The sequence below is a fragment of the Musa acuminata genome, chromosome BXJ2-2 (assembly GCF_036884655.1).
Source record: "Musa acuminata AAA Group cultivar baxijiao chromosome BXJ2-2, Cavendish_Baxijiao_AAA, whole genome shotgun sequence".
NCBI classification, from domain to species: domain Eukaryota; kingdom Viridiplantae; phylum Streptophyta; class Magnoliopsida; order Zingiberales; family Musaceae; genus Musa; species Musa acuminata.
Window position 1 is genome coordinate 11558133 of NC_088339.1, and position 18095 is coordinate 11576227.

At 38.5% G+C, this 18095-nt stretch overlaps 1 protein-coding gene across 1 annotated transcript; it reads left to right on the top strand.

Moving 5' to 3' along the window:
- The first annotated feature begins 777 nt into the window (after nucleotides 1-777).
- LOC135604744 (probable polygalacturonase) lies at nucleotides 778-13573 on the top strand. The gene is made up of 2 exons (XM_065094398.1): nucleotides 778-793; nucleotides 12870-13573. The coding sequence occupies exons 1-2, from the start codon at nucleotides 778-780 to the stop codon at nucleotides 13571-13573; spliced, it is 720 nt and encodes a 239-aa protein (XP_064950470.1).
- Nucleotides 13574-18095: the final 4522 nt, after the last annotated feature.

Sequence of the window (18095 nt, forward strand, 5' to 3'; positions counted from 1 at the left end):
TAAGGCCGCGTACCTTCCCGGCGTAGGTAATGAAACTGAGATCAACTCTCGGTACGCTTCTTTTCCTCTTCGCCTCGAAGGAGTGTTGTTGTGGTGGAAGCTTCCAGGAAACGAGACGGGAGCCCATCGGCGGCCTCATCTGATATGGTTTTAAAGGGCAATCTATTCTCTAAAGGGGCATTTGATTCTTTGGAAAATCACAGATGAGATGCACGTGGAAGTCTAAAGTACATTACATTAATGTTCCTGATTTTGTTTATCACTTTTCCTGTTTGCTTTGTTGATTGCTACTATCTGCAATGTTGTGTATTTATCTATAAAACTCAGGCTAATTAAGATCAATTATAGCTCACAATTAACGTACCAAGATATTTGAAAGGAAAAGCTCCTTAATGTTAAAAATTCTACCAACTTCAAAAGGTACATCAAGTAGGAAAGAAGATATTGTTGACGGAGACCTCTTTATTCTATGAAATAAGAAGAAAGTTTCCCATTTATAACACATATAAACTCGAGAGAAGTTAAAAATACATAAGACATGAATCATAAAATTCAAAGAGAGTGGATGGTAAGCCTTTTGAAGGTTAGCTTTAATCATAATATAAGGATTTTACTTTTAGAATCATGAGAAATCTCTTAAATAATAAGAATATTATTCTAAATCCCATGAAGGTAAATTGTTCTTTGGAAATAATTCGAGAAAATAAAAAGTTTAAGTCTGTTGATAAGAACTTCATGAGAAATCTCTTAAATAATAAGAATATTATTCTAAATCCCATGGCCATGGATGAAGGTAAATTGTTCTTTGGAAATAATTCGAGAAAATGAAAGTTGAAGTCTGTTGATAAGAAGTGAACTTCTGCTATGATCCTATAGTTAACATTACACAAGGATATAAGACGATAATCAACAAGCAATATATAGGGTTAAGGCATTTGGGAATAAAAACGATATATGTCAAGATAATTTTTCAATATCCCGTATGAAACTTAATAATGTATCTATCTACATCAAGACTCTTACCATACCCCAAGGAATGTACTGTATCTCAAACCTCCTGCCACCGAAACTAAGGATGCACCCTCGTGAGAGGATATATAGGCAACCTAGGCAAAAAGAGCTAGGATCAACACCATTCTTCAATTGGTCCCAAAGTATCAATCAAAATGCAAATAATTAAAAAAAATTAAATGTTAGGCCGGAGTCAAAAAATTGAGCATCGAGTCAAAAGAATCGGGGGATAAGTCGAAGGTTCAGACGATGCATTAGAAGCTAATTGGGAGTTCGTTGGGAATTCATCGAAAGCTAGCCGAAAGACCATTGAAAGATTATCGGAAGTCTCGCTAGGAGTTCGGATGAACAATTAACGTGCTAGACAACTAGAATTGTTTGCATAATAGTTATTTGCCCTTAATTATCGTAGTTATGGTTATAATTTGAGTTAGTCTTAGGAGAAATCTTACTAACTCAATTAGGAACCAATTAGGCCCTAATTAGAACTGAATTGGGCCTATTGTTTTACCCATTCAGTGATCCTTAGTTGGCCCAAGCGGTGGCACCACTTGAGGCTCAACCTCCTAGGAAATTTAGACGATTGTACCATCGGTAGTTAATGCTGTCAAGCGGTGCTACCACTAAAGCCCAATCTCCGAGGCTCTATCAAGCGATCTTACCGTCAGACTACGCGTTGGTATTACCTAGTGTCAGTCTATAAGCGGTGGTATCGCCCAATAATGACGATGGTATCGTCAGTACCCCGGAAACCGGGAATGAGACACTTTTTGGCTCAATTTTTTAAGCCATTGGAGCCTATAAATACCCACACTTTTTGGCTCCATTTTGTTCAAAGTGTGAATAAAAGTGTTAAGAATTTAGGTTGTAAAAGTGTTTGAAAAAGTGCTAAGTGTCCTCCTCCTCCTTCTTTAGCTTTGTGATGATTCTAAGAGAGGTTTGAGGCTTATAAAAGTTGTCTCCTAAACCTATAAAAAGGAGAGAGAGTTATAAGAGAGTAGTTGGTCTTCTCCCATTGAAAAAAGAACGTGTTAGGACCATTTTATTTTCTGAGCTTTTGAATAATTTTTATCGAGTCTGTTTAGTTCAGTTAGAGTTAGGTAGAGGTTTATTTAATATTTATTTATTATTAAGAGTCCAAGTCCTAGTGAACTCTAGGTGGAACTCTATAAATAGTGATATAACCATTTCTTTTCGACAATCATTGAAATATTATTTCAGTTTGTGGATAAACCCTAGGAGGTCAATCCCCTCGAAGTAATCAAGGAGGCCGATCTCCTCAAATTGATCATCCTCTTTTCTCTTTTTTCTTTTATGATAAGACCTTAGGGTCTTCTCATTTGATATCAGAGCAGCGATCCTTGCTGCAATTATCTTTATTTTCAAAAAAAAAAAGAGAGAGAAAGAGAGAGAAGAAGAAGAAGTCGCACTATGCACCCTTGCTTCCGGCCAGCCCACCTATCACCGTTGCTCTCTGGTTAGCGATCACTACTACCACTGCTTCCCGGCCGATCAGCCACCAACCTCCCCCTCTCTAGCACCGCCAATGCTTCTAAGTGTTGAATCTCGTATTTTGATGATGAAACTAATTGATAATTATGTTTATGTTTAACTGCATTTTGAGTGATGCAGGTCTACTCGATCAGGATTAGACAGTTAACGCAGGAGGAATTGAGGTTGTGCCGGAGGAGTTCACGTCAGGGTATTGGACGGCAGAAGGCTTCGGACGTCGGGCATCAGCCCAAGGAGAGTGGAATTGTGCCAAGGATATTGGGGTTGCGGAGGTCAACCGCCGATTGGGCAACAAGCTGCAAGAGAGGACGATGCACCGAAGAATCGGACGAAGCGCCAACCAATGACGTGCCGGGCAATAGAATGTCAATTCGCGTTGTAATAATTGTCTAGATCAGAGTTGAGTTTTGGTTTGTGTGTGCAGGATTAACTACGATAACGATGAAGACATAAAGCGAAACAAAGTGCTGGAGTCAAGCGCGAAGGATTTGTTGTGAGTTCGAGAGTTCGACGGAAGTCCGAAGGTTCGTCGGGAATGCTGTCGGAACTAGCCGAGAATGAGTAGGGAGCTTGCCGAAGGGTTTTTCGGAAGCTCGCTGGAAGGTTCGTTGGAAGTTCGCGGAGCTCACCGAGAAAGATCGGAGCTTGCCGAAGAAGCTCGTTGGAACTCGCCAAGATCAAATCGTGAAGTCTAGGAGCTTGCCGGGAGTCCGCAGAATGATTTTCGAGAGTTTATCGGAAGACCGTCGGAAGTTCGCCGGAAGCTCGCCGGAAGAAGTCTTGACTTACGGACTTTGTAATAGCTTAGAAAATGTCTTTAAATTCATAGTTAGCACATTAATTAGGGTTAGGATTAGGTGTTAATCCTATAACCCAAGTAGGGGCCAATTGGGCCCGAGTTCGGACTGGTTTGGGCCAAATTTGGAGCCCAACCAGTGAGCTGATTTGGCCTAGGTGGTGGCACCGCCTAGGCTAGGCGGTGGCACCGCCCAGCACCCGAGAGCTGGGCGATGACACCTCCTTGGCTAGGCGGTTGCACCGTCCAGCACCCGAGCGCTGGGCGGTGGCACCGCTTGGCTGGGCGGTGGCACCACCAGCATTCGGGAACCCAAAGAGAATTCAAATTTTGGAGCCCAAAATTTGAATCCTCTTGAGGCTTATAAATACCCCTCAAATCTCAGCTGAGAGAACAACTTTTGTGCAGCAAGTGATTGAGAGAAAAGTCTTAGAAGAGTCTTTGCCTTTCTTGTTTTCAATTTGCTAGAGTTCTCCTCATTCCTTCTTGCTGAAAATTTGTAAAAGGTTGAACTGCTTGTAAAAGGTTGTAAGAGGGGTATTTGCCCTTCCATTTCAAGAGATTTGCTAGTGGAAGGTGGGAGCCTCATCGAAGAGGGGCCTCGCAAGTGGATGTAGGTCATTTGACCGAACCACTCTAAAATCGACGTAATCTCTGGTTTGCATTTCATTATTGCTATTTACATTACTGCAAACCTTCTTACATGCTTTAGTTCCTCATTACCTTTGCTGCACAACTTTAAGAATACGCTTTCAAGTTTAGCTTTTCAAGTTCCATTCTTATCGTACGAAAGATTTGTCGAAACCGAAGTTTTAATCCGCTGCACTAATTCACCCCCCCCCCCCTCTTAGTGCCGCTCCGATCCTAACAATTGGTATCAGAGCCACGTTTTTCTACCTTGGTTTAACACCCAAATAGAAATGGCTCTTTACGGCTTTCAAGAGGGTCACTCTCTCATTTGTCCTCCCTTTTTCAATGGGACGGATTACACTTATTGGAAAACTCGAATGAGAGTTTTCTTACTTTCTTTGGATTTGAATTTATGGCACATAGTCGAAAATGGATTTGAAATGTCTTCTCTTCCAATGAACCAATGGAATGATTTGGAGAAGAAGATGTTTTCTTTAAACGCAAAGGCTATGAATGCCTTATTTTGCGCTTTGGACAAAAATGAGTTCAATCGGGTTTCTTTATGCGAAACGGCTTTCGACATATGGCACACTCTTGAAATCACACACGAAGGCACTTCTAGAGTTAAAGATTCGAAAATCAACATTTTAATGCATGATTTTGAGCTTTTTCAAATGAAGCCGAGCGAAACCATTGTTGACATGTACACCCGTTTCACGGATGTCGTCAATGGTTTACAAGCTCTTGGCAAATGTTTCTCGAATTTTGAACTTGTTAGTAAAGTTTTACGATCACTTTATAAAGCTTGGGAATCAAAAGTAACGACAATACAAGAAATAAAAGATTTAAATATTTTTCCACTTGAAGAACTTATCGGCTCATTGATGACATATGAAATGGTGCGCAATGCACATGATGAACACAATGAACACTTGGACCACCTTCCAAAGAACAGGAAGGATTTGAAACTCCGGACAAATAAATACCACTTGAGCGATGAGGACAATGATGAACTTGAACTTCGAACACTAACTCTTAATAAGTTCATTAAACAAAAATCTAAAATAAACAATGAACTTGAACGGAGGAAGAGGCCAAAGAAGAGGAAGGCAACCAAGGATGAATCAAGAACTTCCAAAGGTGAAACGACGAGGGCTTTGACGAGCTTCAACTACAATGTAAGTAACTCAACTCTCTTGAATTATTTTGAAATTACTTAAAGTTTTTAATGAGTTCTTAATTTAGATAGTGGGAATAGGAAATAAAAAAAAAATTGTTTTTCAAAAATTATATCATGTTTTTCTTTTTAGCATCTTTGAAAAAATTAAAAATTTGATCATGAAAAGTATATTGCTAAGGTTTCATACATGTTATGTTTTGAAATGTTGAATGATGTATGCAACATTATGGATGATAGTTATATATAATGCTTAGGATTAATTCATGCATGTGTATTTTGATGATTTTATGTCATGCATGAGTTTTTGAAGTGAATATTGATTTGATACTCTCATTTTGGATTAACATGTTTTTGGTTTAATCATTTTTATGATGAATTAAGATGACATTCTCATGACATATTAAGATGACAAAGTGTATGTACATCTATGTATGAATTTCTTGATAGTCTTTTGATGATAGATGTGATATCATGATGTTTTATTTTTTATGTGTTTGGTCTTGACGGTTTTATGACGAAACTTTTGTTTTGATTTTAAATGATGATACATGTTTTCACAAAAAGATTTGAACACCCTCACATGAAATCAATTATATGAAATGGAAATAAATTTTATATCCTATTGAGATTAATGAATTTAGTTTACCAATCTTGTGAATCTCATGAAAATAAACATGATGAATATTTTAAAAATAAATGAGTGTATCATGTATTTGGTCTTAATGATTTCTCTTAAACATATTTTTTTGAAATCATACTTGATGATGAATATCAAGATATTAAAAGGATGTTATCATGGAATCATACTTAATGATTTGTTCTATGAAATTTACCTTTCCATCTTAAATATTGACACTTGTTTTATTAAAGGTAAAGGAATGTTTATAAGAAGCAAATCACATGAATAGAAATTTATAAAAACGAAATACGATCCTCTATCTTATCAATTTTTCAATAAATCTATGCTTGTCATGTACGGATTTCACAAATGCTTGATTCATACTTATGACATGAGACACATTTTAAATATGAATCATGTTCAATGCTTCAATCATATTATATCTCCCTTAATTCATTTTGTTCTCCTAGATTTATTTACGAAAGAGGAGAATCTTCCAAAAATAAAATGATGCAAATGAACCACTTATCGATATGTCTTTTTGAAATATCTTTTTAATGTGATGTTGATAATTTGAGATGCCTATTGGAATTCATGACATAAGATAATTGAAGCCTTGGCTTACTCTAGCTTGAAAATAGATGTTTAAAATCTTGCTTGATTAGCTGTTTTATAAGATTTTGCCTTTATGTCTTGAACTTTCATGCTTATCTTGATTTGGCATATAATGACTAAGGCATACTTAGATGAAAAAGAATCACTTCAAAAATGCTTTTCCCATCAGATCAAGATTAATGATTTCATGATATTTTGTGAATCTCGAAATTGATTTTGATGACTTGATTATGAGTTTCAAGTTACCGATTTGATTTGAATAAGTTTTATTTAAATCATAATCTTGATCTTGTAAAATTGGAATCACAAATAATATCTTTTGGTATTCATGAATTGATACTCACAATATGAAAGTATTGGTATTCATCACTTGAATTTAATTGAAACATTGCATGCTTAAATTAATCATTCTCCTATGTTTCAAAAATTCCTTAAAAGCCTTATGAGATGATTGAAAATTAATTTGCTTTATGATGAATCACGAATCATGACTTGATCTATGATATTGATATATTTTAATCATGATCCTTGGTTGTATAATCCTTTTGCTCTATTAAAAGGATTTATTGAATGAATCATGTCCTTCTTGAATTTTCTTGATATCATGACATGATTTTGTAAGTTGGCTTGTATAATGATTAAAATCTTTTGGCCATCGATTTCTCCCTTCTTTTCGGTAATGACAAAGGGGGAGAAATATATGAATTGATACTATGAGTGTCATATTTGAATGATAAATATATGAATTAATAAGTGCCATATTTAAATTTGAATTATGTTGAGATATCAAAAGAAGCTTGCATCGAAATATATGAAAAATTGATAATCGAAATGCTATGATTGCCATATGCCATGTTTGCATCATATTAAGATATCAAGAACTAGCATTGTAATTTTACTTGCTGATATCTTGTCATATGATGAAATGCTACGAATTGTTGCTAAAATGATGCATGCAACACTTATGCTTTTTATGTGATGTATTGCATATGATGTGTATCATGAATGCTTTAAATGATGAATGTTTGGTATCATGATCAACATGTTGATAAATGCTTGAAAATTTTAATGTTTGAGTATCATGTATGATATGCTTATTAATGATGATTGATTTATTTTTCGGTATCGTGCATGAAAAATAAGGTTATTGAAATTGTGTATGTTTTAATTTGAATATATAATGATGCACAAATAAGAATGATACTTACCTTTGTCATAATATGAAAATTGATATAAGGGTCTTCCCTTCTTTTTGACAATGACAAAGGGGAGCAAGAATTTCTAGCGTGGACATCATGAAAAGAGGCAAACTAACTAGCTTGCACAATTCAAGATGAAAGCAAAAATTGCACTTCTCAAAACAGAAGATGCAAATGTAACATTTGCCAAATTGTTTGCTTGCCTCATGTAAAACATTATCTCTTGCTAGTTTGACATTTTTTCTAGCTTGTATGTTGCAAAACTTGATCACTTTTTCAAACATTTTACTAGCTTGCATGCTCTAAAAATATTGTAAAATTTGCTAGCTTGTATATTGTAGAAATTACTATCATACTACCTTGCATATCTATGATGATAGCAAAATTGCATAATGATAAAACTAGGAGATTATGTTAATTATGCAATGTTGGTATCCAATGTTGAACTTGGATATTTCAAAAACTTGCAACTTGCACATTGCAATAGGAAGCAAGAGTCATGGGCCTACATAAGAAAGCTATTTTGCATTTGCTTTCGAAATTTTTATTAGCTTGTATGTTGCAAAACTTGCTCACTTTTTTAAAAACTTTGCTAGCTCAAACATTGCAAAGGAAGCAAAAATTTGCTAGCTTGAAACTTGCTAGCCTGTAGTCTAAAGAGAAGCAATTAGTTGTTATATCAAGAAATGCAAACATGCTAAACTTACACATCTTTAATTGCTAGATTGCATGATGATAAAATTTGATACTATGTTTTTCATGCAATGTATGAAACTTTTTTTTCTCTAAACACATAAGAGTAGGAACTTCTCCTTTTTGTTGATGACAAAGGGGGAGAAGTATATTGATGACTTCATGCATTAAATTGAATATTTTAAATATTTGCATGATGGTTTAAATGGTTATCAGAACTAGTGATGAATGTTACTTGGATTTGGGATAATCCAAGTGTTCTATCAATGGCATATTGATAGGGGGAGTTTGGTTAAACTCCGGGGAGTTAAAGTTAACTCCGTTAGTCATCAATTAGTTGTCATCATCAAAAAGGGGGAGATTGTTGAATCTCGTATTTTGATGATGAAACTAATTGATAATTATGTTTATGTTTAACTGCATTTTGAGTGATGAAGGTCTACTCGATCAGGATTAGACAGTTAACGTAGGAGGAATTGACGTTGTGCCGGAGGAGTTCACGTCAGGGTATTGGACGGCAGAAGGCTTCGGACGTCGGGCATCGGGCCAAGGAGAGTGGAATTGTGCCAAGGATATTGGGGTTGCGGAGGTCAACCGCCGATTGGGCAACAAGCCGCAAGAGAGGACGATGCACCGAAGAATCGACGAAGCGCCAACCAATGACGTGCCGGGCAACAGAATGTCAATTCGCGTTGTAATAATTGTCTAGATCGGAGTTGAGTTTTGGTTTATGTGTGCAGGATTAACTACGATAACGATGAAGACATAAAGCGAAACAAAGTGCTGGAGTCAAGCGCGAAGGATTTGTTGCGAGTTCGAGAGTTCGACGGAAGTCCGAAGGTTCGTCGGGAATGCTGTCGGAACTAGCCGAGAATGAGTAGGGAGCTTGCCGAAGGGTTTTTCGGAAGCTCGCTGGAAGGTTCGTTGGAAGTTCGCGGAGCTCACCGAGAAAGATCGGAGCTTGCCGAAGAAGCTCGTTGGAACTCGCCAAGATCAAATCGTGAAGTCTAGGAGCTTGCCGGGAGTCCGCAGAATGATTTTCGAGAGTTTATCAGAAGACCGTCGGAAGTTCGCCGGAAGCTCGCCGGAAGAAGTCTTGACTTACGGACTTTGTAATAGCTTAGAAAATGTCTTTAAATTCATAGTTAGTACGTTAATTAGGGTTAAGATTAGGTGTTAATCCTATAACCCAAGTAGGGGCCAATTGGGCCCGAGTTCGGACTGGTTTGGGCCAAATTTGGAGCCCAACCAGTGAGCTGATTTGGCCTAGGTGGTGGCACCGCCTAGGCTAGGCGGTGGCACCGCCCAGCACCCGAGAGCTAGGCAGTGACACCTCCTTGGCTAGGCGGTTGCACCGTCCAGCACCCGAGCGCTGGGCGGTGGCACCGCTTGGCTGGGCGGTGGCACCACCAGCATTCGGGAACCCAAAGAGAATTCAAATTTTGGAGCCCAAAATTTGAATCCTCTTGAGGCTTATAAATACCCCTCAAATCTCAGCTGAGAGAACAACTTTTGTGCAGCAAGTGATTGAGAGAAAAGTCTTAGAAGAGTCTTTGCCTTTCTTGTTTTCAATTTGCTAGAGTTCTCCTCATTCCTTCTTGCTGAAAATTTGTAAGAGGTTGAACTACTTGTAAAAGGTTATAAGAGGGGTATTTGCCCTTCCATTTCAAGAGATTTGCTAGTGGAAGGTGGGAGCCTCATCGAAGAGGGGCCTCGCAAGTGGATGTAGGTCATTTGATCGAACCACTCTAAAATCGACGTAATCTCTGGTTTGCATTTCATTATTGCTATTTACATTACTGCAAACCTTCTTACATGCTTTAGTTCCTTATTACCTTTGCTGCACAACTTTAAGAATACGCTTTCAAGTTTAGCTTTTCAAGTTCCATTCTTATCGTACGAAAGATTTGTCGAAACCGAAGTTTTAATCCGCTGCACTAATTCACCCCCCCCCCTCTTAGTGCCGCTCCGATCCTAACAATAAGGCCGGTAGCCCATACCCCTACTTCCCTTTATTGAATATCGTATTTTGATGATGAAACCACTTGATATATGTTTATGATTTAATCTGCGTTTTGAGTGATGCAGGATGAGATAATTAAAGCAGAAAAATCATGTTGAGCCAGAGGAACATGTCAGAAGATTGGACGTCGGGCCGGTGGATCGGTCGACGTATCAACAGAAGGCTTCGGGCCATGGACTCGGGCATCGGGCCAAGAAGAGCGGGTATTGTGCTAAGGATATTAGAGATGTGGAGTCAACTGGTCGATTGGGCAATAGGCCATATGAGAGGACGATGTGCCGAATAATCGGACAAAGCGTCGAGGGACCAATGACATGCTGGACAACTTGGTTAATTGCTTAGGATTAATTGTCTCGATCGAAGTTTTGTTTTATATGTGCAAGATTAACTACGATGGAAGTAAGACATGCAGTAGGAGTTACACCGGAGTCAAGGCTATGATCACGTTGGGAGTTCGACGGAAGTCCGGACGGTCGTTAGAGGTTCTGTGGGAACAAATCTGAGAAGTCCAGGAGCTTGCCAAAGAAGCTCATCGGAACTCGCCAAGTGGATCATCGCAAGTCCAGGAGTTTGCCGGAAGCCCGCCGAGCATCGCCGAAGGTTCGTCGGAAGCTCGTCAGAAGAAGCGATTGACGCACCGGAGCAAGTTGCAGTAAATGTCTTAAGAAATATCATAGTTAGCATGTAAATTAAGTTAGGAATGGGAGGTGATCCCATTAACTTAATCTGGGGGCAATTGGGCCCTTGATAGACCCAAATTGGGCCAAATTGATCAACTCATTCGGACCAAAATTCTTGCTAGGCGGTGGCACTGCCTGGGCTCAATCTCCGAGTGAGACTAGGTGGTGCAACCACCCCTGTCTGGCGGTGGCACTGCCTAGAGGCTCAGTCTTCGAGCTGCCAAGCGGTTGTACCGCCCTAGTTAAGAGGTAGTACCGCCAGGACCCCGAAAATCCGGGAAAAGACATTTTTGAGCTTTAAATTCAAACCAGTTTGGGCCTATATATACCCCACCCTTTCTTGCATGAAAGGGCATTGAAAATCTAATCTTACTCTGTGATTTTTAGAGCTCAAAAGTGTTATAGAGGCTAGAAGTTCTCCTCCCTCTTTTCTTCCAAGTTTTGATCTTTCAAGAGAGGAGAGAAAAGTTTATAAGGGTTGTCTCCTAAGCTCGTCAAAAGGAATGAAACTATAAAAGAGTGGTTGGCCTTCACCTATTGAAGGAAGGCCTCTAGTGGACGTAGGTGACCTCATCTGAGGAGGAAGCCAAAAGTGGATGTAGGTCAAGATTGACTGAACCACTCTAAATCTCGATTTGTATTTACTTTATGTTCTTTATCTTAACTGCAAACTGCCTCCATAGCTTTACTTTAACTGCACTTCGCCTAATCTAAGTTAAAGCAATTTCTAAATTGGCTTTCATACCGAAATCGCTTTTATCGTACGAACGTCATATTTCGGTTTGCAATTACATTCTATTCTCTATCTTAACTATAAACTGCCTCTATATCTCTACTTTAACTGCATCTCACTTGATCACAAGTTAAAGTGATTTCTGAATCAGCTTTCTTATCGAAATCGTTTTTATCGTACGAACGTCGTTTTAAATCATCGAAAGTTTTCCGCTACACTAACTAAACCCCCCCCCCCTCCCCTTAGTGCTCTTGATCCTAACAATTGGTATCAGAGCTCGGTATTTCTTATTTCGGATTTACACCCGAGAGAAATGACTCTTCATGACTTTCAAGAGGGCTTATCGGTTGTTCGTCCACCGTTGTTTAACGGATTGGACTACACTTATTGGAAAACTCGAATGAGAGTTTTCTTGATTTCTATAAATTTGGATTTATGGAATATCGTTGAAAATAGTTTTTAACTTCCCTCTAAACCGATGAATGAATGGTCAGATTTGAAGAAGAAGTATTTCTCTTTAAACGCAAAGGCTATGAATGCCTTATTTTGCGCTTTGGACAAAAATGAGTTCAATCGGATTTCTACGTGTGAAAAGACTTTTGATATTTGGCGAACACTTGAAATCATGCATGAGGAAACTAGTAGAGTCAAAGATGTTAGGATCAAGAGCACTAAGAGGGGGGGGGGTGAATTAGTGCAGCGGAAAACTTTCGACGATTTAAAACGACGTTCATACGATAAAAACGATTTCGGTAAGAAAGCCGATTCGGAAATCACTTTAACTTGTGATCAAGAGAGATGCAGTTAAAGTAAAGATAGTCGCAAATTGGTGTATGCAACTATGAATCAAGGGGGAGTGTTGAGATTTGATTCATAGTTATCTATCTAAATAGTTACCAGAGACAGAGACAGAGACAGAGACAAAGATAGAGATAGAGAAAAGAGACAGATAGATAGAGAGTCTGTGTGCACTTGGTATCTTGTAAGTGTTCTTATCAATCCTCCTGTTTTTAATACTACATCAGTTTTCTTGAATCGAAAGGATTCTTTTTACTCGTATCGTAGTATTCTGTTTTTCCTTGCTCCTCCATCCCAACAGTACCTATATTTACTTGGGTTGTAGATTCTATGTTGCTGTTTCGATTGATTCTTTTTGGTGGTTTCTCTCTTCTTCGCAGACTCATCCTCCAATGTCCGCCTTGAGGACTGCTACATAGTCTCAGGCGATGACTGCATCGCCATTAAAAGCGGTTGGGATGAGTACGGGATTGCATTCAACATGTCAAGCAAACACATAGTGATCAGACGGCTCACCTGCATCTCCCCCACGAGCGCTGTCATCGCCCTGGGAAGCGAGATGTCAGGAGGAATCCAAGATGTCCGGGCCGAAGACATCACGGCCATCCACTCCGAATCCGGCGTCAGGATCAAGACGACCATCGGAAGGGGAGCTTACGTGAAGGACATATTCGTGAGAAGAATGAATCTGCACACAATGAAGTGGGTCTTCTGGATGACGGGCACCTACGGGCAGCACCCGGACGACAAATTTGATCCGAAAGCCATTCCGGTGGTGCAGAATATCAGTTACAGCAACGTGGTGGCCAAGAACGTGACCATGGCCGCGAAGCTGGAGGGGATTCCCGGCGCGCCCTTCACCGGAATATGCATCTACAATGTGACGGCGGAGGTGGTGAAGTCGAAGAAGCCGATTTGGAACTGCACCGACGTGGAGGGCGTATCGAGTCACGTGACGCCCACTCCCTGTGCGCAGATTCCGGAATATCCAGATCGTATAACGCATTGCCCCTTCCCTGAAGATGATCTACCTGTGAATGGTGTTGGGCTAGAGGAGTGTGCTTATCAGAGAGCCAAACCATGAGTTGAGATGCTTTCTACAACTCATGGTTTAATGGCATAATCTATGATGTCCTGAAGCTTGGCAGATTAAAATGTTTGCCTTGAACAAAGGCAGATGTAATTGATCATATAATATCCAAAGGCAGATGAAATATCCAATAATATTTCATTGCTATAAATATGGATTATTGAAAAAATAAGACATGTTATTTATTTGAATACTTTTCTTCAACTTGGAAGTGTTATATTCTTTATTTGATACCAATAATTGAAATGAATTTTTCAAAGAGAGGATGACTTATGATTGTCACTAAAACGATTGATTTTATCCCTAACATTTGAATTCATAACCAAATGTATCTTCACTTTCAAATACCACGTAAGCACCCTATGTTGTAGAGGACAGGTCGATTTATTTGAGAACTTTTTCTATGATCATATCTGAATCATGTTATGCATGAACAGGCTTCGTTAGATCCTATAGAATAAAATAAGTGAGGTGGGATGATTCAATATTCTATTTATTCCACTTCCTTATTTACAGTATGGAAACATATTCATTTCCTCTTCATCGATCCAAATCTATAACACTATCAAAGTGAAATAAGAGATCTAAGGAAGAACATTGGTTGGACTTTATTAGTAACAAGTAAATATTTTGTACGTAAAAAAATTAAGATATTAGGGGGATAAACACCAATAAAAAAATATAAGGCAATCCAAAAAACACTTGATTATGATCAAATTTATAAGCCGACTTGGATATCGAGCGTATACCTATAAGAACTAAATTAGTTGCAATAAATAGTTGCAACCCTAGAAAGTAGAATTTAGTAAATCTTTTCTTATATAGAGTCATTATATATGATATGTGAAGATATGTATGAAAAGTAGATTTTATACGGATCTATTTTTGCCATTCATTTCATTCTTGCTCGAGCCGAATGATGAAAAATTATCATATTTGGTTCCTTCAGGGGGTGGATCCATAAGAATTCACCTATCCCAATAACAAAAAAACTTGACTAGAACGATACAATATTAAGAGGAAGTTCGCAGGGTGGCCATGGAAGGCCTAGGTCGAACGTTGGTGAGGAAGTTCTGCTCAAACTCCCTAGTGAGCTGGTCAAAGGACAAGACCGAAGATTGGCACAGTCGGTTGAACCACGCTCGTACCGGTCCCCTCAGGGTGGTCGGAAATGCCCGGCACATCAATGCATCGGAGGTGCCATAGAGGGCCATCTGAGACCGAAATGTGGAGACATGCTCCATAGGATCGGAGCCGCCGTCATATGTCTCCAATACCAACAGCTTGAAGTTGAGGGGTACCGACTTGTCCTGTACTTCATATGTGAAATGGGACCTGCCTGAGCCGCCTTCGCTAGACTCGCTCGGTGATTTTTGGAACTCGTGCTAGAACTCGTCTAGGCGTTGGTTGACCCGGGACAATTGGGCCTGAGCGAGTCGTCCACCAAGTCAAACGATACGGTGTCAGGCTTGAAGTGGGGTAGTGTGACTTAGCAGGGTGCGGGTATGCTTTGCTCGGGCGAACATCTCGGGTCCGTCGCTTGCTCTCGGACTTCCCCCATCCCGACTTGCTACCCACTCGGCCTCTATCGGGTCGAGTCAGTTGGGGGAGCCGCTAGCCACACGGTCTGAGAAATGAGCGGATCGAGCGTCTACATCATGCCCACCATGGCTTGCACTTGTTTGGTCAGGTTGAGGAATGCCTCGGGTGTCACGGCCGAGGGTCCCATGGTTAGTCCAATAATATGTGTATATTGGATCTTTTGAGACAATTATTAGTCTTAGAATGTAATTCTGATCGGTCATTAAAAATACATTTCAATATATTTTTTTTATTTTTTTTAGATTAGTTAATCTATCTTGGAAGGTAAAAATGGGTAGAGTAAACCTATTTTTTTTTATTTGAAATTAATGTCCTCTTCCTCTGCATGTAGGAAATGAATAAAATAAACCATTTAAATCACGAGAAGTGCTTCCATAGAAGTTAAACTTCCATTCATCTACATCTCTTGTTTCTTATTCCCATTCCTCCTTCCTATTGCAAGGTTTCTAATCTTTTCTATTGCAAGTGTTCTAATCCTTTCTATTGCAAGTGTTTCGATCCTTCCTATTGCAAGCTTTCTAATCTTTCCTATTACAAGTGTCCTAACCTTTCCTTACTGTAATTTTATCTCTACATTTGCTTTGAATATGAGGAACATTAAATTATTCTAGCCTTGTATTTGATATATCTCCTGTTTAGATGTAACGATTTGAATCTATGAAACTTCTGAGATTCTGACCTTTCTACCTTGTTATGGTTATAACTTTACGCACTGACATCTGATTTGGACAAAACTTATTTGATATAAATATAGACTCATAATCCTTTCTTTTGATAGCTTATTTTAACAATTCGGAGTAAGTTTTCCTATCCAAACTTCTATTTCAAATAAGCCTATGAATTTTGCAAAACAGGGATCGTAATTTCTGACCTTTTGATACTGAACTGCCTATAAGTCCTTGTTGGAAACTTTGATTTATTCCAAACTTATTTTATTTTAAATTAGACACGTAGATCTTTCATTTGATACTTAGATTGAAAGATTTAGAGTCCAAATGCCCACCCAGTTTTCTGTTGAAATTGACCCTGTGAATTCTATAAAATTGAGATTTGTTCTTTGATCTTGGATTACTAAATCTATTGTAACTCTTTGTTGAAAACTTTGATTCATACGGAAATTATTTTATTTGAAATAAGATTGAAATATCTTTCACAATAGCTTTCTTGAGTATATTGGAGCATGATTGATAGTTTGAATCATTTGTTCAATGTGCCTCTCGAATTCTGCTTGAAATCGAGCTTTGGTCGATTTCACATATTCTGGTTTCATTCCTTTGGAAATTGATTTCATTTAGTTTTCTTGTCCAATTGAGCTTTATATTATTACTTTGAATTCTTGTATGCTCTTATCCTTAAAATTATTTGCATTCTTGAAAACTATTGCGTAACGTTTATGCTATATCATATTAACTCATATAGGCACATGTATATCCCATTGTTCCGCATTTGCTTTCGATATGTGCCTATTCCAGTTTCATTCCTTTGGACATTGAATTCTATCTAACCTTCTTATTTGAATTGAGTTATATATGATTGCTTGGAATTCTTGAATGCTCTTGCTTTCATTTCCTTTCAAATCTGAATACATTTGTGAAAGATTATACTTGCATCATATTGACTCGTAAAGGCTTATGTATGTTTTGTTGTTTCGCGTGTGTTTCCGATATGTACTATTTATTGTTAATACTGTCCTTTTGTACTTTGGTGTTTGTGGGATACTATGAACCTTTGCCAGAAATGGTAAAGGGAGTTATTCATAGAGCCTGCAATGCTCTACCGGCCCCATTTGACTTCACCTAAATGTGGGTGGATAGAGCTCCCAAACGTGGGAGACTTCTGTCTAGTGGTCATTCAGAAATGGATGAATCACATTTTGTCTATGGTCCTACTACACTTTCTGTATGTTTGATATGATATCTAAAGCTTTGGTTATGTATTTATATATGCGTTTTAGATAAGAAAGATATAAATGCAACGTCAAATACGACGTTTCAGTTTCTGTTTTGTATTCGTTCTTTGATATGCTTTGAAATGGTTCATATGCCGTTGATATGTTTTGAAATATTTCCTATGCTATTGATATGTTCCGAAATGCTCCCTATGCCTCTGAAATGTTCCTACGCCATTGATATGCTTTGAAATATTCCATATGTCATTGATATGTTCCGAAATGTTTCATTTGCCATTGATATGCTCCGAAACATTTCATACGCCGTTGATAAGCTCCGAAATGTTTCATTCGTTATTGATATGCTCCGATGATTCAATATTGTATTTATTCCACTTTCTTATTTACAGTATAGAAACATATTCATTTCCTCTTCATCTATCCAAATCTATAAAACTATCTGAGTGAAATAAGAGATCTAAGGAAGTGTTGGGTCCAGCCTATATGTGGGCTTGGACAATTGGGCCTATTGAGCCCAAATCACTAATTGAAAGAAAGGGCAAAAGGTGAGGGTAGCAAAAAAAATGAGAGTGTGCAGCGTGCGTGTGTGCAGATGAGCGTGCAGCGAGTGGCGGTGCAGAGAGAGAAAAGAGGAGAGAGAAAGATTAGATTTTTAAGTTTTCTGTTTAACGATCGGCAGTCAAACGTTGTCAGTTTTGGCCCAAATTTTATGTGGAGAATCCTTGCAGCAAACCCTACAATCCTAATGGTGTTGATCTACAGTTTATCCTCTTTAAGGTACTTTCCTGCTATATCCACTCTGTGAGACCTAGAATTCTCTTTTGATAAGATTCATCCGATATGCTAGAGCCAAGATCTATGTTCTTGTTGTTATTGTGATCCTCTGATTATTCTAGAGAAGACCTATTGTAACCAATTATCATTATTATTGATAGTGGAAGTTTAAAATGGACTACGGTCCCGTGGTTTTTCTCACACTAGGTTTTCCACGTTAAAAGATTTGGT